Source organism: Vidua macroura, chromosome 16 (genome assembly GCF_024509145.1).
Source record: "Vidua macroura isolate BioBank_ID:100142 chromosome 16, ASM2450914v1, whole genome shotgun sequence".
Taxonomy (NCBI): Eukaryota; Metazoa; Chordata; class Aves; order Passeriformes; family Viduidae; genus Vidua; species Vidua macroura.
In genome coordinates, this window is record NC_071586.1 from 14036074 (window position 1) to 14061627 (window position 25554).

Sequence of the window (25554 nt, forward strand, 5' to 3'; positions counted from 1 at the left end):
CAAGCACCAAAGTAAATGAAAGTGTTCCTTATGTATAAATATCCAGTGATGTTTGTCTGGCTGACATTAGTCATTTATCCCTTTTCCATTCTGTGTACTCAGCTGTCTTAATGCAAGGAAGTGTCTTAATGCAAGTGAAGACAAAGCTGTGAATATTTGTTGTTGATTTGTCACTGCCTAAATTAAGAAAAATACATGATTTTGATGGCCATGTAAAGATAAATTTTGTAATCCTACAACTGCCCTGAGATGATTATGTGAGCAGGCTGGCCCAGGCAATTTTGTTTTGATTTGGTTGGTGTTTTAAATGCTGGTTGAATCTATACTTTGCTTTAGTGGCATCTATGGAGTTTTGGAAGGCCAGGATACCTGTCTGATCTCCATGTAGATCCTGTCTGAGGGGTGACAGATGTGCTGGCACTGTTGGGTTGAGCTGTGGCATCTGGGCAGGGCATATTCTAAACCCTCAATAGGGCTCCTCTGTGCTGCTGGAGTAATAGAAAATATTTCTGAATAAAAAGGGCTTGAATGTGTCTTGCCTCTGCATCACTTTTTCATTTCAACAGCTGGAGGCAGGTGATCTAACTGAAAAGTAGTATTTTGGTGGAAGAAATAGTGTAAATAATCTGTATTTCTGCCCAGGCTGAAAAGCATTAAGCCAGCTTTTAGTCAACATGACAGATGCATCTTTATCCCCAGTGCTCTGGGATAAATTCGGGGTTCTAACTCTGCAAACTTCCACACCAGTGAGGTTCCAATCATGCAGACACCTTTTAGTTTCCCACCTTTGTGTCAGACATCTTCAAGCTTGGGGAAATTTAGACCAGAATTACTGTTCTCTTAAAAGGATCAAGACTGCAAGTCAAAAATTACTGTTCTGTCCAGTGGCATCACTGGCTGTGGGGGTTTCTGCAGGAACAACAGCACTCAAGTGGCAGAGATGGGCACTGGTACACAAAGGTTCAAAAAGCAAGATAAAAAAATAGAAGTAATCTGTGTTTTTATCCCAAACTTTATTCAGTAGTTTTAAAAAAGGGAGAGTAGTACTTTAAAGCTGATTATTCCTCATTTATTTGGATTTCTTGAAGCATTTGGCATTCACCTTTAGCAAGGAGTGCTGCAAAACAAATCTGAAGCCAGAAAAAGAATGGTGTACTGAGATTTGGGAGGAAAACACTGCCCTGCTCTGTGAATTCTGTATGATATTCTGAGGAATTGATAGAGCATATGCTTGTGAAACATGTCATCTGCTCTGATCCATATAGATTTGTGTGTACACTGCTTTGTCAGAAATAACAAGCACTTGTTCAGAACACCAGGGACCAGAGCAAAGCAGAAATATTAACATTAATATCTTGTTTTGATAAAAAACCCTTTTAAAAGCTGACAGTTCTTGGGTTCGCTTTTCTCATTTAAAATACAGAATGGAAGACTGAGGCAAAACTTGTATTTTTACATCAAAACCAAAAGCAATCGTTAAAAGTTTTTACTGTTGCTGTGTATTATTTACCTTTAGTGGTATATTAAATGCCTAATTTGAACACTGATAAACATGCTTAGTTATTTCACAGGCACAGTGAACCTGTGTGGGGTTTTTTGAGAGTTGCATTTAATTTGAGTCTAAACTCCTAAACTCAATTTTCAGCCATTCTCATAACCACATTAATGTGTACATTGATGTATTTTTAAGTTTGCTTTTAGTCTTGTGCTGACCATTCTTAGAAGCTGCTGATTTCCCTGGACGGATTTAACCCCCCCAAAAAAAAATCTGAAATTAAAACCTCATTTGGGAGACAGAAATGTTGAAGGGAACCTTAACTTGAGCACAACAATCTAGCAGCTTCTAGTTCTCAGCTGCATAATATACCTCCCCTCAGCATCTGTTCCATATTGACAAGTGTGTGTAGGTGGTAATCTTACTCTTTTTTTCCCTCCTCTCCAACCAAATGTCATGGGAAATAATGTTGAGTGGATAATACCCTTCTGTTTTGCTGGGAACAAGCTTGCAGGATATTCATTTGAGACCCTCTCATCACTGATGCTAATTGACTTGTGTAATTGAAAAGGGAGAGCTCAATTCTTTCTGCAGGAGGAAATGACTGACTGCACAAGGTGTCCAGCTGGGATGGTACCTGTGATCCAGGGAAAAGCTCTCAGCACTGCTTTTCTCCTTCTGCCCCCTCAAAACAAAGCAGAGACAATGCTTGAAATGGGGAGATTACAAGGATGTGGTACTTCTTTAAAAAGGAAAAGTGGAGTTTAAACTACAACCCAGTTAATTCTATTTTGAATTTTTTTTTCTTTAGTGCTTGTGAATATAAGTGAAGCTTTTTCTCTAGGTGAAGGATGCCTTGCACAGTCTCTATCCTGTATGCTCTCTTCATTAGCTTAGCATCATTGAGCCCTTTAAAAGCTCTTAAGTTCAGTAAGATTTAGCTGAAATTCCCATCAAGAAACGCCTCAGACCCAGTGTGATAACCCCCAACTTGAACCTCATACACTTGAAATCTAATTTTAGAGCATTTTCTTCAAGAGTCTTCTTAAGGAAACAATGTGCTTTTCTTGGCAATTGAAACAAAAGTTTCTAAAGCCTAAATCTGGCAGCTGAGGGAGAACTTTCCTGAGGCATTTAGAATCTAATTAACTCAAGTGGCCCACTGCAGCTTAGTAGGTATCACCTATGACTGCTTTTCCACACTTACTATCCAGTGGAACCTTTGCCAGCTTATTATATAATACTTTTCAGCATAATTCTAAAGCTTCATTGGAAAAAAAAAATTATCTGTTCCTACTACAAGAAAACTCCAGCTAGAGCACCTTAGACACATGAAAATGGTCTGTTGCCCTGCTTTTAGAAACTTTTCACTTCTTCACGTGGTTTTTTTTGGACATTCTTGAGTAGAAAATAATTGGTTTTGAGTAGCAGCAGAGATTTGAGGAGTATTTCAGTATTTCAATCTTAGCATTTCAGTTTCAGAAATCAAATACTTCCCAGTAAGTTAAATACACTGGGAAACCTGTCCAAACTTAGTTCTGTTGAAGGAGATGGAAAAACATCTTGAGATGTATTTTAAGAAACAATTAGCTGGTGCTGTGTAGTAGTTGGTGTGTGCATCTCTGATTGCAAAGCAAGCCCAGCTGCATCTGTCCTAGCCAAGGAAAATAAGCAGTGGGCAGTCTGGAAATCCAAGGAAAAGGGTGTCATTCCTACTTCACCTTGGGGAATGGAGGGAGAAGGATTTGAAGCTGAGAACTGTGTGCAGAAGTGTTTCATTATTTAATACTCTGGTTATTGTGAGAAAGTTGAGTTGGTCTAGTCTCAGCACTCAAGTCCTAAAAATGACACTTTACTCCTGGGACCTGCAGTGACAGTGTGTGATGCCTGAAAGATGGGAATGTGTTCACTGTGCCTCTGGGGAAGCTGGAGGAGGACACAGCATTACCTCCTCACTTCAGATAAGGACATCTTTCATTTTCCCACTGATGAAAACCTGCATGGAAGGTGCACATTGATGGAAGCAGGGGGCTGGGGATGAATGGCTCTTAACAAACTCTCTCCCCTCATTCTGCTCGCAGAAGTTAACTGGGATAGAAGTAAAACGTAGCATTTGCTGCTGTGAAGTTTAAATACTGATTTTCATGAACCACCTTAGTAACTCCTTTGTCTTAGGAGTTGCCAGGCAGTGCAAAACAAACCTCTGTAAAGGGAGATACACTGAGCAAGGATTTAGCTAAGAACTACTATGGCTTAAAGCTTCACCTCTACATTTAGTCACCTTTTCGTTATCTTCATATTTTTCAAGGAATTCCAATCGTGTTTCATTGTTTTCTTCAATGCACAACTTCTGCAGGGTTCTGTATTATCCTTGTGAACTTGCAGTATAAGTTTGAGTTAGAAGGAGTTACTGGAGACACAGTCCAAGACAAACCACTGTTCCCTCAGAGGATTTTTGATTTCTGAGCCTGTGTTTGCATTCCTGCAGGTGATGATAATGGGAAGAAGGCCAACAACCCCAACCACTGTAACTGCATCATAGACCAAATCTTCACAGGCGGACTGCAGTCGGACGTTACCTGTCAAGTCTGCCAGTAAGTCACTTTTCCTGATCCTGGGCTCTGATTCCAACCTGCACCCCCTCCAGTGCAGTGCACTGAACCTTTCCTCTCTTGAGTACCAATAAATACTGGCAAAACTCCAGAAAGACAAGAACTGTGTTAGTGCAGCACCTTGAGGCACCAGCACAGATTTCCCAGAGAAGCTGTGGCTGCCCCATCCCTGGCAGTGTTCAGTGCCAGGCTGGATGGAGCTCTGAGCAGCCTGGTCTAGTGGAAGGTGTCCCTGCCCATGGCAAGGGCTGGAATGAGATGATGTTTAAGGTCTCTTCCAACCAAACCATCCTGGGATTTTCTAATTCTGTAATTCTGTCAGCTAAATGCAATCAATTACCAGTTAACAGTCATGTATTAACACATACCTGAAAAGCTGCCTGGGAAGTACTACAGGCTTATGCACACAAACCTTTACTAGTCTGGAAAAGGTGGTTGTTTTCCAAGACCATAAAGAAAATACTTCCAAGATCTCTTTGAATTTCAAATTACATAATTGCAACTACATTTGAGGAAAATTCTGATGCAGAACCACATTTTCCTTCAGTCAGGAGCCTCATGTATCATCAGGAGAGGTTTCAAAGAGGCTGATGCCTAATGTAATCTCAGGTACCAGAAAAGCCTTTACTAGAGTATGGAAAAACGTATTTATTGTCCTACTCTGTACTGGAACAAGTTGACTTCTCGTTGGAGATGTTTGGTGTTGCCATAGTGCAGAAGTCAGAGTTCTTGTTTTTTGTTCTGCCTTGCATTCTTGCTGTCCTGCTCATGGGCTGGGCTTGTTTGAATCTGCTTTTATTCTCAGTTTCCTGGAGGGATTTGCAAAAGATTTACTGTAAGGAAAACATAGGAAATTTTGTTCTTTGCCTGGTAGAGACACAGAATCCTTACATGATAATGCAAAGCTTGACTTCTTACAACACAATATTAACATTGATGAAACTTTGACAAAAGAAGTTTTCTTTTGAAATTGACAACTTTTGCACAAATGAAGCAGAGGGAAAAGGCATATTGAAGGCTTAATGAGATTGCAGAGTGAAAACCACTGGTTTTAGGGGAAGAGAGAACTCAAAAAATAAATGTAACAGGGAGCTTAGACCCCTGAAGTTCTCTTAAAAATGTGATGCTGGAAGAAAAGATTTGAGTCAATAGCAGTTACAATTGTGAGCAGCTTTTTCCACAGTCTGGCTGTTGGCCTTTCTTCAGCTGTCTTTGGAGAACTCTGATGGAGAACACAAGCTACTGCTTGGTGCAGTTATTCTTTGGCCCCTCAAATCCCAAAGGCTTTGGCCCCTCAGATCCTAAGGCATCCCAAAGGAGATGCTGAGAGGAACTGCAAAGCTGAATTTAGTGCACTGCTAGACAGCAAGACTATTTTTAAAGCCTTCTCTTTTTTGAGGTAGCCTCAAGCACCATCTTCCATGTCTTGAGCAGGCAAGACCAGCTTGTAAACTAGTTGGATGGCACATAGCCGTTATCACAGATGTTAACTGGTTTATACTGGTCAGTAGTGCCTCTGTCTCAAAGCAGCTCTGCTTTGAGTCTCAGGGCTCCAGCGAGTGGGAGAATGTCTTAAATACTTTTTATTTTGTATTTAATACATCATGTACATTTCCCCAAACATACAGCTTTTAAATGTGCAGGGAAACGATCGATTGTGGGCAAACACTCTGGAGCAGCTCTGTTTTCTGTCATCTCTGAGTGCCCTCTAGGGGTGATGGAGATCCCAAAGTCCTTCAAATTAAGCACCTGGAGTGCACCCCAAAGCGAGAGAGAAACTGTTCATTTGGCTTCCTTTAAAGGTGTGTGGAACCCTTCTGTTTCCCACAGTGGTGTTTCCACGACGATAGACCCGTTCTGGGACATCAGTTTGGATCTGCCAGGCTCCTCCACCCCCTTCTGGCCGCTGAGTCCGGGCAGCGATGGCAGCGTGGTCAATGGGGAAAGCCACGTGTCGGGCACCACCACCCTCACAGACTGCTTGAGAAGGTATGGCCTGCCACAAGCACAGCTTGGCCTTGGAGAGAGGGAATTCGGCTTCTTCTTCTTCTCCAGGTGGCTCTGAGCACTGGGACTAAGTGGTGCTTTGTCACAGCTCTGTCCCCAAACAGCATTTTTACATGTATCTTTGTTTGTCTGTGAGAAAGTAAGAAGGCTCAGAGCAACAATAAGCACTCAAAGCCTTTTGCCACATGCTGTAAGAAAACAAATTTTACATTGGCTACTGCCAGAAAATGTCGTTTTACATGATCAAAATCACTAAAGTCTGTCTCCTTATTCTTGGTTCTGGTGGCTGAGGAGGCACATGAAAAGAGTTTACATTGCATTTGATATTTATCTAAATTCTAACACCAAGCAGGAATCAGATTTTGCTCTGAGCACAACTGAGAGTCAGCTACTGCCAGCTTAGTTGCAGGGATGCCATTAAGGATTAAAGGAATGGAGCTTTCAAAAAGAAAAGGTAATTCTGAAGCTGACACTTAGGCATCTTGGAAACTGATACCTGGGGAGAAGGTTATGGCTTTGTGTACAGTTCACTTGGATCTTTCAGCAGATCTGAAAGTCATTCTCCTGTGGCAAATGCAGAAATTTGCCTGAGGAAGAGGTTACCTGGAGCCTGGGGCAAAGCTAATCTTCCTGAAATAAAAATTCATAGTCTTTAACATCTGATTTCTAATCTGCTTGACACCGTTAAGATCAGTAATTTTAAGGAAATGAGGGAATTAGTACACATGAAAAATTGCTGATGCAGGAATACATCAAGAGGCAAAACCAATTGAATTTTGGTTATTTTCTTCAACATAGAGATTAGTAGAATCAAAGCTGATGATAAGGAAGGAAAAATATGCAAGTTCAAAGATACTTCCAGCAAGTATGGATTTTGGAAAGAAGTTGAACTCTAATGAATAAAGAGGATGGGTCTATGTTTTTATCCAGAAGTTAGCAAGAAAAAAGGTGTGTAACTTCATGTCAGTGTGGCCATGCAGCTGAAGTTAACCCGAAGAAGGAAGGATTGGACAGGAATGTAACACAAAAATGGAAAGATAAGGGCATTCCAAACAACTATCAGAGCAAGTTTATAAGCCTTTTTAGAGACTTATGGATAAACAAATACAAAGCGAAAGAAAGAAAAACCAAAGAATGATGGCACATAGGCCAGGTAAAGAAAATCTTGTTAATTAATCAGGAAGCTGTGATGTCATTTAGTGCTGGAGGCTGCTTTGGCCATAGTTAGTGAGGGTGAGGGACAAACTGACACCACGTTGCCCTCACATTCTTCATTTAATGAAGAAACATAACGTTTTTAACTATATTTTTGAAACATTTCATCTCAAAAATCTTAGTTACAAGGCAGCCTCTGGGGAAATGGTTGATTTGCCTTTTGAAAATCTAAACTTGGAGGAAAGGACTGAGAAAGGAAAGCCCATGGTCCTGGCCTTTCTGTGCTGAGTTTCTGGAAAAGAGGGATTTTGCTTTAGTTTGTAGTGTGAACATCGAGGTAGTCCATTTTCTGTGAGCACTTCCCTGTTCCCTAATGGTTTCTTCCCATGGCTCCTTTGAGCAGTTCTGTCTGAAAATTTTGAAAGAGATTTTTGTCAACAAAGGTTTTTTAGAAGGGTATCTGTATTTTGAAAAGAACTTTGTGTTTACAGGCCTTTCCATCTCAGAGCTTTGATCCCAGCCCTGGAGGGCTACAAGGTAGAATAGTGTGTTGCAGAAGAGTGTCTTCCATATCAATGTTTCTGGGTTTGAAAACAAAAGATCTTTCTTTGCTTTCTGTATGAAAATGAGCTGCTCTGCTGTAGGAGATGAACTGACACTGAGCTCCTTTCTCAGCCACTGATTCACTTCAGTGCAAGTTAGAGCCATGATCCATGTCACATTTGGATATCTGAGCCATAGCACTTCGCATTATTATGGTTTGATTGTAGGTTTTTCCAAAATGACTTAAAACCCACTGACTCTTGTCTCTTGTGGTGCCAGTGACCCACAAGTAAAAGCATTTCCAGCACATGTCAAAAACCATCTGATTGTTTTGTGCATTCCTTTGCTTTTCAATATTTTTTTAGGTTTACAAGGCCAGAACATCTAGGAAGCAGTGCCAAAATCAAATGTAGTGGTTGCCATAGCTACCAAGAATCTACCAAACAACTCACTATGAAGAAGTTACCCATTGTGGCCTGTTTTCATCTCAAAGTAAGTTCACAGGGGGCCAACAGAGCAGAGGATGTGATTTCCTCTCTGAGAGGATGAGCTGAATTCTTGGACATGTCTTCTGGCTTTCACTGACTAAACTTTTATGATATAAATTAATATAAAGAACTTTTGCTTCGCCCAGCTAGATTTTCTATTAAGATAGTGTTACATTATCTCTGATGTAGCTTTGCAGTGTGTCTGGGGGAACTTAACCAGCTTGAATCTAGAGACAGAATGGAAGGCTGGCCCAAAACCTGAACCAGCACAGAAACCAATCTCCAGTTACACCCCCTCATCCTACATGGTACAATTTTATACTTTCACTGAAAGTTTGCCACTGTATTGAAGGAAAAGCATGGAGAAGTTCTGAGGGAAGTCAAGGTGAATGTGCTCCGCTCCTTTCCTATACTCAGTTCAGTATTTGTATTATTCAAAATGACTGAAGATCTTTTGGAAAATAAATTACTTTCCCTAAGTGATTGTGTTGTCCTGTCTATGTAAAATGCAAATTTCATTTTGTGTGTTAACGCAAGAGAGAAACACAAAAGATAAGAATTACAGAAATCTCAGCTTTTCACATCTGGATCTGTTGCTAGGGAGTTGTAACAGCATCACAATTGGAAAATAATTACCTTGAAGTGTAAATAGAGAAGAATTTCTGAGAAATGGAGAGGGAAGCTGCCTTTAAATAGAAACTCATTCATCTCTTTCTGGTATTTGTTCCTGTTCCAATTTAATGTTCAATGAAGGAGATGAGGAGAGGGTGGTGGGTACTGCAGGCCCCTTTTGGCTGAGGAACAAGGCTTTTTTTGTTAGCATATTCCATTTTTTTGCCTTAATTTGAATGGGTATTCCTGTGTAGGTTTGACTCCTGTCACTTGAGATGATTGGATGGGTGGATTCAAAGTGTGACTCCAAAGGCAAACTCTGTCATCACCAGTTCTGTGAGCCAGGGTAGGCAGCAGCCATGGGTTTGAATAGCCCTGGTGCAAATGAACACTGCTTTGGGTAAAGGTTCTTAAAATATAAACTCTCCTTGTTTCATGTATTTTTTCTTTGATGTCAGGTGGGAATAGATTTGTATGCATAGATATCAAGGTAAATAAGCTAATTAATACTGTGTTAACATTGAGCCCACAAATTGTGGCTTATTTTCTGCTAGAAATGTGTTGTTATTTACATGGACATTCCCATAGAGCTGGTAGGAATAATCTGGGGCTGTCCCTGCATAGTGACTGCTAATGTGCTTTCATGTTATTGTTTCTAAGCTTAGGACATTTATAAAAAACACTAAATGTAACCTTTCTCTAAAGAAGAAACCTCTTGCCTTTGCCTGCAGCGGTTTGAACACTCAGCCAAACTGAGGCGGAAGATCACTACGTATGTCTCGTTTCCACTGGAGCTGGACATGACACCTTTCATGGCTTCCAGGTGGGTTCCAAGTCCAAAACCCCCCACAGAGCTGGGCAGAACTGGTTCCCACGTCATACACAAAACTAGGAGCACACTTGAGGGTACAGAACAGTGTCTGTGCTGGTACTTCTGCCATGAGCTTCTCTGTGGAAGCTGTGGCTTGTCTAAACCCATTTTTAGATAAACTGTTCAGATTCACGTGCCTGAAGAGGATTTATATTTAAACAGTGTGGTGGGGTTTTTTAATTAATGTGTGTTATGTTTCTGGTTGCCTGTTAAATTTATAGACCCAGATCCATCCTGCCTTCAGATCCCTGCTTTGGTCCTGTTCCCTCAGTGCTCACCCACCTGCCATCCTGTGCAGCTGGCCAACCTAATCCCTAACCAGTATTCCTGAAGTTATAAAAATCCTTCCTTTTTATTCCTGCACATAGGCAAATCTGGGGGTTTTTGTTTAGTACCTTCAACTTCTGTTTAGAGAATGCTGCAAGAAGCAAAAGCATAGCCCTGATTAAAATAGTAACAACAAGACTTCTCCTACCTCCCAGGTTTGTGGAAGACGTGGCATTTGTATAAATGCACCTTTATTAAAGGAATTTAATCAGCTTAATTAAAAAGTATTTGTCAGACATTCATGCAAATATGCAAGAGGATATTCAGATTTAATTTATATCTGAAGCAGTGCAGAAAGCCCCAAACCATGGTATCTCTTAACAGAGAGACTCTATTTGATGCTGAAATTTTACTTATCATTTCAAGCGTTGCCTGCACTCCTTATTTCCCAGGAAAAAAAAGTAGATGCTTCTACCAAGAGAGAAAGGAGAGCCCTGAAGCTCTGTTAAATACTGTTATATTAAGGGTATATGGTTTATTCCAATATATTCTTGAGACTTCCTTGTTCCTCTCTGGTGAATTCTCCCTGGATAGAACAGGCTCTGCTGATGAAAGGTACCCAGCATAATGGAATAGAGATGGGATAATCAGCAGGCATAACTCAGTAGTCTGAATTTCACCAGCTAGGAAATCAACAGCATAATCCTATTGCTGCTGTCAAAACACAAAATGAATTTAGAAGTCAGAGCCAAGATGATTGACCCATTACAAGATAAAGGATTGATGTAATTAGATAATTTCCCAGGTTCTAAATACAAATATTTTCTTAACCTGTTTTTAATCTTTTTGGATAAAACATTTGACGTAAACAGATGTGTATTTGCAGCACTGAAGCCTTGACCAGGAGGAGAAATGATATTTGTGATGTAGCACTGCTGTGAGAGCAAATAAAGCATCTTTAGCATCCTAATCAGCCCTTTGCTGCTCAGCTGGAATAAGCACCTGGATTCAGAAAACAGGCTGTGTGTCGTGTCACAGCAATTTCCTGGGTTTGGGAAGCCACTGCTTTAAGTGACTGGATTTTTGTGTGTGTGTGTGTTGCAGTAAAGAGAGCAGAATGAACGGGCAGTACCAGCAGCCGACGGATAGTCTAAACAATGATAATAAGTAAGTGGTACATTCCATGACTCCTATTGTGAAAGGTAGTTGCCTTCTAGAAGGAGATAGTGTTGCTTTATATCCTGCAGTGCCAGTGCATTACCATATCTGACAGCACAGTAACTCTGGAATGTTGCAAAGTAAAGCTTCACTCACTGCTGTTCCTGCCCTTCCATGGGGCTGTGGCAGCTGTTCCAGAGCTGAGGGTGATGCCCTCAAATGGTCGGTGGGCAAAAAGAAATGCTGTGGTCACAATGTTTATTACAAGGGATGGGTGTTTCCTTGAAATATTCCTCTTCCTGTTGCAATGGCAAAGGGAGTTCCAGAGGACCAAAGAAAGTTAACAGAATGCTGACACTCAAAGTCAGGAGTAATAATCCCAGTAATTCTGGGCTCTATTGGGCAGGTATTGATTGATTCCAGTCAGAATGAATGATGGACTGGTGTGGGACTTGCTCAAGAATGTAAAGGGGGTGTAATTGAAACCAGTATCCATTGCTTTATGGGAATAGGAATGGTCACACAAACCTTACCTCTTCAGTTAAATAAGGTTACAAGTTTCATTGCTGCTGTTGTGTATTTAAATTCAAGGCACTTGGTTTGCCACTAAAAGTTTCAGTAAGAAACTGGAATCACACAGAGATGTAAAACCAAACTCACAGGTCTTAGTGCAGGTGCCACCAGGCAGGTAGCAGGCAGGTGTTGTGTGGGCCTACAGCTTGAATCATTAGCTGTGGGGTGTTCAGTAGTGCTAGAAAAGGTCTGAAGGTAACACAGTTGATCACTTTTGAGATTTGCAGATGCCTTAACTTGGAGAAACTGTTAAAAATTAAGCAGATTTAGGTAATGAGAGCAAAGGTGTCTGCATTCCTCAGGGATCTGGGTGCCAGGCTCCAGCTGGGCAATGTCAGAAGGCTCCAGCTGGGACTGGAGTGTGCTGTCCATCCTAGTTGGATCATGGACTCCCCTAGAGAGGGTGGCTCTAAATCAGTGGCTCTGTAGGCAGTCAGTGAATAGGTGCCTTGTTGTGGCACCACTGTGTCAAAAGAGTTCTGTGAATTTTCAACTTGAGTAGGACAATATCAAGTGAGATTAGAGAGATTATTTTACCATTGTGTAGCTGTGCTTGTGACACACACAAAGTGTGAGGGAAACATTTTATGAAAGAGTTAAAGAGAGTGGAAAATGCTTGAAAAAGAGCCACTAGTGTATTTAAGACTGGAAATAAAATCTTACCTTAAAACAAAAGAGCCAAAGACTTCAGTCTTGCACTTTTGAAAAAAAAAAAAAAAGAAAAAGAAAACGAGAGCAACTTGCTTATCAGTATCTTTTTTAGAACAGAGGTGGGCCTGCAAGTTTTCAGGCAAATGCACAGCAGCATTTGAGAGCTGGAAGTTGAGTCTGAATATATTCAGTATTTCAAAATAAGTACAGGCTTTGCAGATTAAGGACAGTTAATCAATTCAGCAGTTTATCATTGGAAATACCTAAGATTATCTCCTTCCCCATACCTCAAATGCATTTTTTTCTGGTTCACTAGAATAAATCAGGGAAGTAGAAAGTCAGACTGGATAATCAGTGGTCCTCTTCAGGAATGCACCAATATTGATCTACTTTAGAAGCAAATTCGGTAGCCAGTATTGCTAAAGCTGACAGTGATCACCAGACTGGAGAGCTGCAGAAATAGAAAGACAGGAAAAGAAAATTTTTTTCTTTTTTTTTTTTTTTTCCCTGGGCAGGGCCACCCTCTTCCCAGCTAGTGTTAAAGCTGATGTTTTACTGATGGATCAGATCCTTTACCATTGCTACGTGTGCTTATGAACAGAAGTTTCTGCCTGTCTGAAATGCCCATTGTTTCCTCCCTTTTGATGCACATACTCATGGTGTGTTTTCTGCCCCAGGTATTCCTTGTTTGCAGTAGTTAATCACCAGGGAACCTTGGAGAGTGGGCACTATACCAGCTTCATCCGGCAGCACAAGGACCAGTGGTTCAAGTGTGATGATGCCATTATCACCAAGGCAAGCATTAAGGATGTGCTAGACAGTGAAGGGTAAGTGGTCCCCTGGGAAGGGGAAAGGAAGGCAAACTTTGACCTTTGTTGGGTTTCCCTTACTTTAAAAAACCCCTTTTAATCATAGAGAAGGATAATTTCTCTCTTGAATATCCCCTGTAATGCTCAGTGCTTCAGCATGGAGACTGCACAGTTACATTTATCCATAATTGCTTTATAACCCTGGATTTGCTGAAAGAAAGGAAAGGGAAGAACAAGGGACATAGGTGACTGCAATGTCTGGAACTGGTGCTCATGTCCAAACTCCTGCTAATGGAAGGGATTCTGAAAACCAAAGTGATGTGATCACCCAGTGCAGGAGCAGTGCTTACCTCTGTGACACAATCCAGTCTGTGCCTGCAGAACCTTTGGATTATGATAAATGTAAAAGATTTGAAGAAAAGCCATTAAGGAGGTGCTGTGACCCAGAACAGCAAGGCTCTATGGGAGGCAGGTAGAGAACATGAGCTGTTTCTTAGCTCATGGCTTTAAATTAATCTCAGATTGACATTATGGCTTCTGATATTTATATTATACAAGCTTTGGGAGGACAGAGCAATATTTTTCAAGGGAAGCACTGTAGTGTTCCTCATTTGAGGGAAACACTGGGGACTGGTTTATGTTCCAAGAAAAAAGCAACTTAAAATCTGATGTCTTCATTTTGCATTTTCAACTATGGACCTGGTACTGCAGAGATAAGTCTTTACCATTCTTGTTTTAATTATTCATGACATTTTTAAGGATTGCTGCAGGCACAATGTTCAGGTTGTAATTTTTTAAATAGATTTTTCCGTTTTTCCTTTTTTTAAACTTCAATCGGGAAGTAAAAACAGAGATCTATAATACCTGAATTTTAGTGTTAAATGACTTGACAGGGAACTTCTGCTTTGAGGTGAGCAGAGAAATGAGTTTGTTGTAATTCAGTAACACATGCCTGGTGCTCAGGTGGGGTTATGCCCATGGAAGAACCTGCCAGAGGCAAGGAGGAGAGGATGTACAGCACAACTATTGCCCATAAAGGCTGGTTTGAGCTTTGATCCATTTCCCTGGTTACATGAAGGCTGACACAGTAGCTCTGTGTCGTGTGAGGGAATCCATAGGGCTTGGATGGAATTAGAACGATTGGAACATCTCAGAAGTGCTCTGAGGACTCCCCAGTGGCTGTGTCAGAGTGGGTAAGGGTTGTGTGGAGATCAGTCCCCTTGTTCTGTGTGACTGCTGAGGGGCTGGGCTCCCTTCTGTGCCAGTACACACACAGCAACTGGGGTCAGGAAGAACTTCATCCTTTAAAACACCAGAGTTGAGTGCAGATTGGCACATCAGATATTTGACTGGGACATGAGTGTTCACCCACACGGCTGCTGCTTCATTTTGCTTCTGTTCCAGCAAATGGGAGGCAGTTTGCAGTAATCCTGGTCTGATCTCTGGTAGTGTGACTCTAAAGCAAGAGCTGTCTCTTAAAGCACCTTTATTTTGCATCACATTAGTGTTAAATGGTTGCTGCCTGTCTGAGCACCAACAGAACCCAATATTCCAGAGTTTCCAGGTCCTGAGTAGATTTTATAAGGTTTGACTCTTTCATAGAGTCATGGAATGGCCTGGCTAAGAAAAGACCTTAAATCTCATCTCACTCCAAGCCCCTGCCATGGGCAGGGACACCTTTCACTATCCCAGATTGCTCCAAGCCCTGTCCCTGGCCTTGAACACTTCCAGGGATGGGGCACCCATGGGGTTTCTCTTTGATGTACAGCTGTTCAGTTCCCTGAGTTGCTGGTAAAATCATGTCAGCTGGCTTCCCTCCTTCTCATCCCTGGTTAGTGTCCTGGAATCGCCTCAAATTGAAAAGAAAACCAAAATTAACAGCCCTCGTGTCTTATGGTTGCATCAATGGAAACTCATCTGCTTTGGCACAGAACTGACACTGTCCCTCTGCTCTCTTCCAGATATTTGCTGTTCTATCACAAACAGTTCCTGGAGTATGAATAGCCTTATCCAGCAGCTTGTCAGATGTAAACAAGGAAGAAACAACGCAAGCCTTCTGAATCGACACACAAACCTACCTGAAAAGAAAAGACCCATTACAAACCAACTCGCACTGAGCTGTAACAGGACCTACTTGACACTGACTCACAGCCTGGAGAGTGAGAAATGAACAATGTCCGACGTGTGTGCAGTCCCACGAGCACAGAAAGGGGGAAAAGAGGCTGCAGTCAGTCACTTAACAGAGGAAATATAAAATGAAAGGAATGCTCTGGGTGGGGGAAATGGGAGCAGAGGAGTCCGGGCACTGGTACATCTCCTGTGTTCCTCCAAAAATGTGTGTGGGAAGGCAAAGGATTCTACCCTCATCTCCATAAAGCATCTTCTCCATTTGGTGCTTCAGCTCCAACGACCAATCATATAACAGTTAAAATTAAAAATCCAAACCCATTTTTTTATGCATATGGGTCTGAAAGCAGTAGAGTGGAGGAGGAGGGGATGAGACAACTAAAGGACTTTGCAAGTATCTTTTTATTTGTGAATTTTAGTTATTAAATAAATACAGTATGAAACTATTAGGCTCTTTTTTTTCCAACAACCATAAAAGAAATCCTGGATTGTGGAACTGAAGCTGCAGTACTCAGACAGGTTTTCAAGCATGCCTGCTTGCACAGGTAATGTTCAATGCCATCGGACTGCTCATCCAAAAGCATCAGCACAGATTCTGTTGTTTGAGCCCTTTTTTGTTTTGTTTTCTATAAATAGCTATTTTCTTAATTTTTTTTTCCTTTTATTCCCTTTTTTCACGAGAATGAAATTCATAAATGCAACCATCAGTAAAAATGAATGAATTGGTGTGTTTATACTGTAAGAGTGGTCTTGGTTCTTTTTCGTTTTGTTTTGTTGTTTTTTTTTTAATCTTGTGAATAAGTTTGAATTTCTCAAAAGCGCTTATTTTGTTGTTACTGGTTTTGGTTTGTTTTTTTTTTCCTTCCCTGCTGCTTTCCAAAGGTGGATTTATATATATCTGACACTTGAGAGAACCTCAGTAGTGAAAAATGTACCATCTGTTGGGAATGGTCGCTGCCGGGGCAGCTTTGAGCGATGGATCTGCTGCTATTGAGCCCTTCTGCAGTGCTCTAAGTAAACAACACATTTTCCTGGTATGTGCTAGGCTGGTATTGGTTCCTTGTATCCTCCCACATGGATTAACTCTTCACGTGCTCTTCTCCTCTTGCAGTGGCACAGCCTGTGTGTCGATGTTCTCAGGGGCCTTTCCTCCCCCTCCGTCGCTACCAGCAGGAGCTGCTCGTGCTGGATCTTGCTCTTGGAGCTTGGGCTTGGGGGTGGAATTGCAGCCTGGGAGAGGAAGCCTTCAGAACAGAGCTGGAAGAGCAGAAACAGCTTTGTTCTCCCGTGTGGAGAGGGTGAAGTGTCAGTTGGGCACTGTGTAAATAAATTGGTGTCACACCGAAAGTCACAGAATGGTTTGGGTTGGACTTTCAGGATCATCTTGTTCCAGCCCCTGCCATGGGCAGGGACACCTTCCACTACCCCAGGGTGCTCCAAGCCCCATCCAACCTGGCCCTGGACACTTCAGGGATCCAGAGAAGCCACAGCTGCTCTGATCTTTAACCTCTGCATAAATCCCCAGGCAGCCATTCCTCAGCTTTGCCAGTGTGGAAAGGCAGGGAGGGACCTAAGCCTTTAAGTTCTGTGCTCCAGGAATGAGGTACAGGTGTCTAACACAGTCTGATAAACAGAAAAACAGGAAAATAAGGGAATTGAGCGTGTTTGGGTTTTAAATCACCATCTTACAAGAGCAGCTGAACAGGTGCAAATCTTTTGATTTGCACACAGCCTGGAACAGTACGAGGAGTTTCTGTACATCTGTGACAGGGCACGGAGGAGGAAAGGACAAGTGGAAGCATCTCGAGCCAGACCCAGGAGGTTGGGTGTGGTGTGGGAAGCAAAGCCAGAAAGTGCTTTTAGCTACATTTTCACGTCCCTCAGCCACTCGAGTCGAGATAGAGCTTTGCCTGATGCTGGTGCCTGATAGAAAAATCAGAAATGTGAGAATTGGTTGAACCCTGGGCGGGGCACCCTGCTCGAATCACTGTCCTTAATTCCATGTGTGGGGGCGCCCCGGTGCTGCCGAGGCCATCGCGTTCCCTGCCTGTGTAACGATTTAACTTCCATTTGTGCTGGGTGCCGCCCGGTTGAAGCGGAGCATTCCTGCGCTGGGGAGCTGCAGGAGGGAGATGGGAGATGGGAAATGATGGGAGATGATGGGAGATGGGAGATGAGCCGGGCGCTCCCGCGGCAGAGGGGCCCCTCCTTCCCCGTGCAGATGCCGTGCCGCGCTCTCTGCTGCTCTTTAATAATGCAGCAGGCTTGCGGAGGAAGGCAGCAGCCTTCTCGTCATCCCCAGCGCTGCTGCACTGCCATTCCCGCCTGGACGAGGGCTGCCACCCCGCGGCAGCCGCCCGCCGAGGGTGAGGATGACTCCGGCTGTGCCTTCGCTTTGCGACGCCGAGGTCCGAGCCTTTGGCTGCCCTTTTGATGAATTCTGTTTTCCACAGCACACGCTCAGCCGGCGGAGCTGCTGCAGCCGGCTTTGTTAAGCCTTCAGGAACAAATTGTTTAGCGACGAGGCAGCCGTATAAATCACCCTTAATTTTTCCTCCCCGCCCATCTGGTGGAGAGGGTTCTGCTCTGTGCGGCTGCAGCGGCGCAGATGGTTCTCGGGGGGAGCTTTCAAGGCTCTCTTTCTGGTTTCAAAAGCAGAATTCTTAGGGTATTAAAAGGTCTATTATTCTTTTCTTCCCCCCTCTCCCGCCTACCAACCCACCCCCCGTGTCCCTGCCCGAATCACACCAGGTTCTATTTCCAGCAGCAGTAAATCCATGCCGGTTCCGAGAGGAGGGGACAGCATTTTCCCTTTTCCTACAAAAATGGAAGAGCAGCTGCTGGCGTACGAGCAGCGCTGCCCCTCATGCTGCTTTCTCTCAAACACAGCCTTCTCTCCCCCTCCATCCCTCCAGCAGCAGCCACGCAGCTCATGCCCTGAATTCAGCTCATGCACCGAATTATTCCCGGCAGAGCCGGGAGGTTTCTCCGTGGAATTCCCTCAACATCGCCTGGAGGAAAACGCCGGCCACGGAACAGCCGAAGGGAGGGTGCAGCGAAGCCTCCCCGATGTGCTGACAGCCAGCAGCGACAGCTCCTCGTTCAGGGGAGCACTTTGGGCTTGACTTGTTTATTTTGAGGTACATTTTCTGTCGGCACAGCTGGATCTGTTGGGAGGAGGCATTTGCAGAAATGACTGGAAACAAAGAGTGGTGCAGCGATGCAGGCTCACGGTGGGGTGTGCTCTGTTACCTGCCAGCAGTGAACACAGCTCTACAGGGGACACAAAAATAGCCAGAAAGTGCTTTTAGCTACATTTTCACGTCCCTCAGCCACTCGAGTCGAGATAAAGCTTTGCCTGATGCTGGTGCCTGATGGAAAAATCAGAAATGTGAGAATTGGTTAAACCCTGGGCAGGGGATCCTGCTCAGAATCAGTGCCCTTAATTCCCTGAATGTGGTTTGACTTGTCCCATCTGGAATTGCTGTACGTAGTGTCCCTCCAGCATTGGAACTGATGTCTCCAGGTATGATCCTGCAGAGCTGCTGGCCAGTGGCTGTAAAACACCAAAATCCATTGATTCGGTTCTCCAGCTAAGGGGGTTTGTTATTTTCCTGCTAATTTGTTCAAGTTGCTCTCTGTTACCTTTTCTCTGCTGATAATTGTAGTTGCATTCCCACAATGAGGGGAGAGTGAGGGATGCTCCCCTCTTGTGTCTGGGCAGGACTTGGCCTCTGATGAGTGTTTTCCCCAATTTTTGGACACCACATGGTGCCAGGAGGAGCAGCCCTGTCCCAGCCCTGGCTTTGCCTGGGTGTGAGGTGAGTGACCTCCTGAGCCAGGAGCTGCTGGTGCCACACAGGGTGAGCTCCTGCTCTCACTAGCACAGGCATGGCCCTAAAATCCTTCTCATTTGAATAATTGATGCCTCTTGATCCTCCAGGGATGCCCTAATTGCAGCACTGGTGGCACGCATTCACTTAATTCTGTCCTGTTTTTAAATAAGCTTCTGAATCTCTTTCTATAAATACCACGGCCAGGGGTTCCTGGAGGTGACACTTGAAGGTCTGTAGGTCACCAGAGCTGGACTGGATCCACGTGTCCCCAGGAGCTCCCTGCTGGCAAGGGGCAGCCCGGTGAGGCACTGGCTGCTGCTGAGGGTTTTCCTTCTCCTGAATTCCCTATCCTTGCTGGGAAGTGCTTGGGCAGAGAGGGCACAGAGCTGGAGGCATTCCCAGCCCTGGTGCTGCCCCAAGGCCACCTGGAGCAGTGATTCCAGCTCTGGAGCCCCTGACAGACAGGATGTGGAACTGTGGAGTGAGGCCAGAGAGCTGCTCCGAGGGCTGGAGCAGCCATGGAGCCGGGCTGGCACAGCTTGGGGTATCCAAATGGAGAGGAGAAGGATCCAGGGAGAGCTCAGAGCCCCTTCCAGGGCCTAAAGGGGCTCCAGGAGAGCTGGAGAGGGACTGGGGACAAGGGGTGGAGGGACAGGACACAGGGAATGGCTTCCCACTGCCAGAGGGCAGGGTTAGATGGGATATGGGGAAGGAATTGTTCTCTGTGAGGGTGGGCAGGCCCTGGCACAGGGTGCCCAGAGCAGCTGTGGCTGCCCCTGAATCCCTGGCAGTGTCTTGGAGCAGCCTGGGATGGTGGAAGGTGTCCCTGCCATGGCAGGGGCTGGAATGTGATAATCTTTAGGATTCCTTCCAAACCAAACCATCCTGGGATTCTCCCTGCAGAGTCTGGGAAGGGAAACCCAGAGGAGGAGATGATGTGGGGCTGTCAGTGCTGGGGGCCCCACCTGAGGGGGGATCAGGGCCCCAGTGAGGGTGGGGGACGTGGTGCTGCAGGAAGGAGCGAGGGGAGAGGAGAAGCCAAGAGGAACCTGAGGAGAAGAGAGCAGGAGCAGAGCACGAATGCAAAGGGAGGCTGAAGGATGCAGGAGATGAACAACAGAGCCAGAGATGGTGGGAGGGCAGGAAAGGGACTGGGCAGGAGCTGAGAGCCTGGGGAAGCTGAGGGAGAGCTGAATCCACACCAGGCTGCAGAACGAGGGAGAGCTGAGGCTGAGCAGGGCTGGGGGGCTGAGCAAGGGTGGAGGCCAAGGTGATTTCTGGGGCTGAAAGACTTTTGGAGTTCTAGAGGAACTGGGTTGCATTGCTGGCACGGGATTTGGGGCCGTGGTGTTGGAGACTGCGGGATCTGAGGCTGTGGGGCAGGAAAGCACAGGAGCTGGGAGCAGGAGAGCAGAATCTGCCCTGGAGCAGATTCCACAGGAGCTGAGGCTGTGGAAGGTGCTGCTGTGGAGGTGCAGGGGAAGGTGCTGATGTGAGAGGGGAGGCCAAGGGGGTCTCCAGGTGTGCTGGGACACAGTGAAGGTCTGGAGGTTGGGAGGCCCATGGACTGTGGGTGCTGGGAGAGTGGGAGGTGACCAGAGTGAGAGGCTCAACCTCCAGGTGATGCCTTTTTTAATGATAAGAAAGTATTTACATTTAAAGGAATGTGTAATATAGAAGGGATAGAATCTGTTATAAATCTGTTCATGTTTTCTCCAGCTGTCTGCTTTCCCAGCACTGATTTGTGCATATATTGAATTACATTTATTCTTTCAAGTTTAAAGCTCTAGTTTAAAACAGTGGAGGGGATGGGCTCCTATCAGGAGTGATTCCTTGCAAAAAGAAAAAAAATCCTACAGTCTCCTTTAGTGGAAATGAGAACTTCAAATTACACATTAAAACTCTTATTTTTCCAGGATAGCTTTCAAAGCCAGGTTAGATAAAAATATTCTCTCAAAGCAGCTTTATCTCCAGCTGATTCCTCACTTTTACCAGCTCTTCAGAATAACCCAGGTCAGATATACATAAATCCAGTTTTGTAGAAATATCTCAGCCTTGGATGAATTTTCATATTTAAACCCAGTTCCACTGAGGGCTTTGGTGCCTGTCCCAGCTCCTCATGTGCAGCATCGTGTCCTGGTCATGAGGCAAAGCTTCACCATCACCCGTGGCAGTGCTGGAAACTGGCACTGGAGCTTCCCACACTGGCTCCTTATCAATTTCACCAGTAAATCCTTGGATCCAATTCCACGTTTGAGACATTTACAGCTGTGCTGAAAATTGTTCTGATTCATGAAGGAATCTCCAGGCAGGGAGAGGTGAGCTCTCCATGGGGACCAGTGGGCACCAGCTGACCCTTTGCAGGGATGCTGGTGGTGGAACCAGGATGAAAAGCCCCCATGAGATGCCCCCAATGGGCAGGATGCCCCCAGGTCAAGCTGGAGGATGAAGTCAGATGCTGCTACATGGGAAGTGACTTCTTCCACTGGGAGTGCACGAGAATAATGGGAATTTGGTTTCCTGAGTGGAAGCAAACAGCTCTGTGCAACCTGCAGCCCTGTCTGTGTCCTGCAGCCCTTGGCACAGCCAGGCTGGGCAGAGGCTGTTCCAGTCACTGGCAACAGAGGGTGAAGCAGCTTTGGTTTGGGGGCAGAGAGAGCATCCCTCCGCTGTGATCCCGTGCTGGAACACCTCTGTGGTCACACCATGGGTGTCTTCTCCTGGGCAGGAGAACAGATGATTTTGAAGTGGCCGTCGTCGGGGCTGGGAACGGCCCCGGCGCTTCCCGTGCTGCAGATCCCGGAGAAGGAGGGAGCAGCCCTTTCCCCAGGGTGGCAGGAGCTGCTGTGGCAGGATTTGGTCTCTTGTACAGCAGAGCCATGTCCAGGGAAGCAGAAGCCACAGGTTTCCACTGGCTCTGGGATTCTGATGCTGGTGAATCCATCACCAACGCTGCCAGCTTCCACCAGCCCATCTGCAAACAAAGCCGGTGTCAGCTCAGGGGGCCCAGGAGCAGCTTTCACCTGGGAATGCTCTGAAGTCCTGCACTAGAACCTGTGAAAAGCTGGTCCTGGAACTGGAGAGGACACCCAGCTCCCAGCATGGATTCACTGCATCACCTAGAACACCCAGAAAATCTCTCCAAACCTGGTGGCTTATCTTAAAAATGACCCTTTGATCCCTGTGTCCTTCAGCAGACAAGAATGGCTTGAGGGACAGTCCTTGCAGTGACTCCAGGTGTCACATTGGCTCATGGGGCATTCCTCTGTGATTTTTGACATTGATGGCTTTGAGGTGGATGTGTGTAGACATGGATGTGTGTGATATGTGTGCAGAAATAGGTAAGTAGGCAATTTTTCTTTGGAAAGGCAGGAGAGAAAAAAAGGAGGAAGAATAAAACCACCTTTTCCATGTTGAATTGTTCCACATTATCCTTTCTCCTTTTCTCCCTACCACAAGGACTTGTGAAGCCCCTCTAGCTGCAGAACTAGAACTGGGTTTTTGTGGAACAGGTGTTTGTTTTGGAAGAGGGTTGGCTTTTGTCCCCTCAGCCTCTGGATGGAGACTGGAGAGGTGCTGCCCATGGAGCAGCTCCAAGAGGGAAGCCATGCCTGGGGAGGGAGTGACTGAGGGGTTAGGGTGGAGAATCGGGCACAGGGCTCCAGTCCTGCTCCTCTTCCAGGCTCACACTCGTTGTCTTTGCTTTTTCTCCCTCCCTTTTTGGGAAATGGCTCTGCTTTTTTTTCTGGCAGCCCAAGCCTGCCCCCACAAGCTCCCCCACCCTCTCCCAGTGCCCCCAGTGCTGCCAGCACCCACCTTTGGCAGGGTCCTCCCTGCAGTGGCAGGTCCCAGCGCTGGCCTGGCAGGAGACAGCCTCTCCCTTCCTGCGCAGGTGGGTCCAGCCCAGGAGCAGGGAGCAGATGAGGGTGCAGAGGCAGAGCCCCAGCAGCAGGTACAGCACCAGCCACGGGTCCTGCTCCGCGCACGCCTTCTGCTCCAGCACGGCCGCCGGCCCCGCGGGCGTGGCTGTGGGGCAGGAGAGATGGGGCAGCTCAGACACCTCCGGGGTGCCTTTTTGGGATGGAGAGAGCTGGCAGCGCCGGTGCCCTCCACCGGGAAAGAGTTTGGGAGCAGCTCTGTGTCCCCTCTGCTCGCTGGCACTTCTCGGTGGTGAGGTAGAGGAGATCCCTTCCCACGCCCCATCCACACCCTCCCCCGTCTTCAGGGATCGTCTCGACCCCAGTGTAGGACTGGGAGATCTTGGGGCTCTACCTGTCCCCGAGGGCTGGGGCAGCTCAGCCGGGTGGGATCCACAGCTGCCAACCCCACCCTGCCTGGGGGAGCTGCCCAACCTGTAAAACACCAGCAGCACACGGCAGGGAAAAGCCACTGTGGCGTGGAGAAAATGGGAAAGAGATGCCCTGGCTGCTTTTCCCCAGCCCCGGTGCTGGCAGCCCCCAAGAGTGCAGTTCCCTGGGACAAAGGGGGGGTTTCTGCCGCCCCCTCCCCGACTCACGCTCGCAGGACAGGGCACATTCCCGGGGGTGCTGCCCGCACACCGAGCTGCACTTGATGCAGTTCTTCACGAGATCATCGTAGTAAAATCCAGGTCTCTTGTTGCAGTCCATGGACTCTGGGGGAGGGAGGGGAGGGAGATGACCACGGTGTCCTCAGCACATCCCCCCACCACCCCAGTTCACGGGAGGAGGAGCCCAGCTCACTGCTCTGGCAGGCACACGGTGGGACCTGCACTGACAGCCTCTGCAGGGCTGCCGGGGTGACACACCTGGGATTTGGGTGGTGTTTGGCTGGAGAGCTGGGGAAAGGCATCTGCAGGCAGCTGCCCGGGGAGGGGATGGTCTCAGCCAGCCAGAGGCAGCTGGGCTCACCTGGAGCTCCTGGCTGCTGCTGCTGCCCTGGGGCTTGCACAGCTTTTTGGGACACACCACAACCTGCCTCAGGATGCCAGGAACGGCATCTCCTGTCCTCAAGGAGGAGATGTTCACCTGTGGCTGCTGAATGAGCCCTGGGATGGGTGAAGCCACCTCAGCCTGTGACTCATGGAAGGGCACTGGCACAGGGCTGGGCTGCAAAGTTCATTTGTCCCTTGTCCTCCTCCCCAGTTGTTTCCAGGACACCCCAGGGCCTGTCCCAGGCCGGGGGTTTATCATTATCCACATGCCTGCCTTTGGAGGGTGGGGTGGTCCCAGTAGGGAGCAGGAGTGTGGGTGCAGCCTTGTGACCCCAGAAGGGAGCAGTGCAGAGGTGCAGGCACCTGGTCCTGGTCCTGAGCTGTTGCCAGCTCCAGCCCATCCATGGGGAGCTGTCACATCCCCCTGTGGTTTTGGCTTGAAGCTCTGCAAAGCTGAACTGGCTCCGAGCCTGCCCTGGGGTTCCTGCCCCATCCCTGGAAGTGTCCAAGGCCAGGTTGGACTTGGAGCCACCTGGGACAGGGGAAGGTGTCCCTGCCCATGGCAGGGGGCTGGAACTGGATGAGAATTCAGCTCCCTACCAGCTCAAACCATCCCAGGCTCTGATCCTCCCTCCCAGCTGGGCCCCATCCCTGACTCTTCCCTGCAGGGCACCCCAGCACTCACCACACACAGCATCACACTTCCTGGCCAGGGACTGCCCGCAGGCGAGGCTGCAGGGGATGCACTGGGAAACGAGGGTGTCCCAGTACTCCTGGTCTGTGCAGTTCTTCATGGCATCCTGCCCCACTCGTGGCCCATCCATGGCTGCAGGGCAGAGACACAGGTAGGTACAGGGGCTGCTCTGCAGCCACCTTGTCCCTTTCTAGGGCTGGGACCCCTGGCAGGGAGATCCTGGCTGTCCCTCAGCCCTCTCTGGTCCCAGGCTTGAGCAGCCAAATCTGCTTTCCAAGCTGTGTGTGTGTGTCCTGTGCCAGTCCCAGGGGACACACAGAGAGCCCACCCTGGCCTAGAGGTGGCCCCAGGCTGTGCCCCGAGGGTCTGGGGGTCCCTGCACCTGCCAGTGGGAGCAAAGCTCTGGGGACTGTTCCTGTCCTCACAGACTTCTCTGAAAGTACCAGAACCACGACCTTGTGTGTCATTCCTGCCCTTTCTCTTGGGTGTTCTGGTGTCATAGTGAAACCCAGGCTGATGTGTAAGATGTGTCAGAGCAGAAGAAGGAGGGAAGTCTCCCCAGGAGACTTTAGGCACCAGTTTAACCAGTGCCAGCTGGAGGTGGACGTGCTCCTGTCCCTATCACGGGCTGCTTGTCCCATCCTCTGCTGCCCCAGTGCTCCCAGTGCCCTTGTGCACTGGGTGTGATGCCAGAGGCACAGGAGCAGTTCTCAGCAGCATAAAAATCATCAAAACCTCCCATTT

The 25554-nt window shown here is 46.6% G+C and overlaps 2 protein-coding genes across 6 annotated transcripts in view; one reads left to right on the forward strand and one right to left on the reverse strand.

Annotated features, from left to right (window-relative positions):
• Nucleotides 1-15814, forward strand: part of USP22 (ubiquitin specific peptidase 22) — an 89341-nt gene extending 73527 nt beyond the window's left edge. For all 5 annotated transcript variants that reach the window (XM_053991907.1, XM_053991908.1, XM_053991912.1 and 2 more), the window contains 7 exons: nucleotides 3984-4089; nucleotides 5938-6096; nucleotides 8178-8304; nucleotides 9644-9735; nucleotides 11155-11217; nucleotides 13110-13259; nucleotides 15203-15814. In XM_053991907.1, the coding sequence (XP_053847882.1) occupies nucleotides 3984-4089; nucleotides 5938-6096; nucleotides 8178-8304; nucleotides 9644-9735; nucleotides 11155-11217; nucleotides 13110-13259; nucleotides 15203-15245 (740 nt within the window). In that variant the 3' untranslated portion in view covers nucleotides 15246-15814. The remainder of the gene's footprint in view (nucleotides 1-3983; nucleotides 4090-5937; nucleotides 6097-8177; nucleotides 8305-9643; nucleotides 9736-11154; nucleotides 11218-13109; nucleotides 13260-15202) is intronic.
• A 6089-nt stretch (nucleotides 15815-21903) lies between these two features.
• Nucleotides 21904-24940, reverse strand: TNFRSF13B (TNF receptor superfamily member 13B). The gene is made up of 4 exons (XM_053992494.1): nucleotides 24802-24940; nucleotides 23721-23837; nucleotides 23021-23230; nucleotides 21904-22178 (listed from the first exon to the last, which is right to left on the reverse strand). The coding sequence occupies exons 1-4, from the start codon at nucleotides 24938-24940 to the stop codon at nucleotides 21904-21906; spliced, it is 741 nt and encodes a 246-aa protein (XP_053848469.1).
• Between the last annotated feature and the right edge of the window lie 614 nt (nucleotides 24941-25554).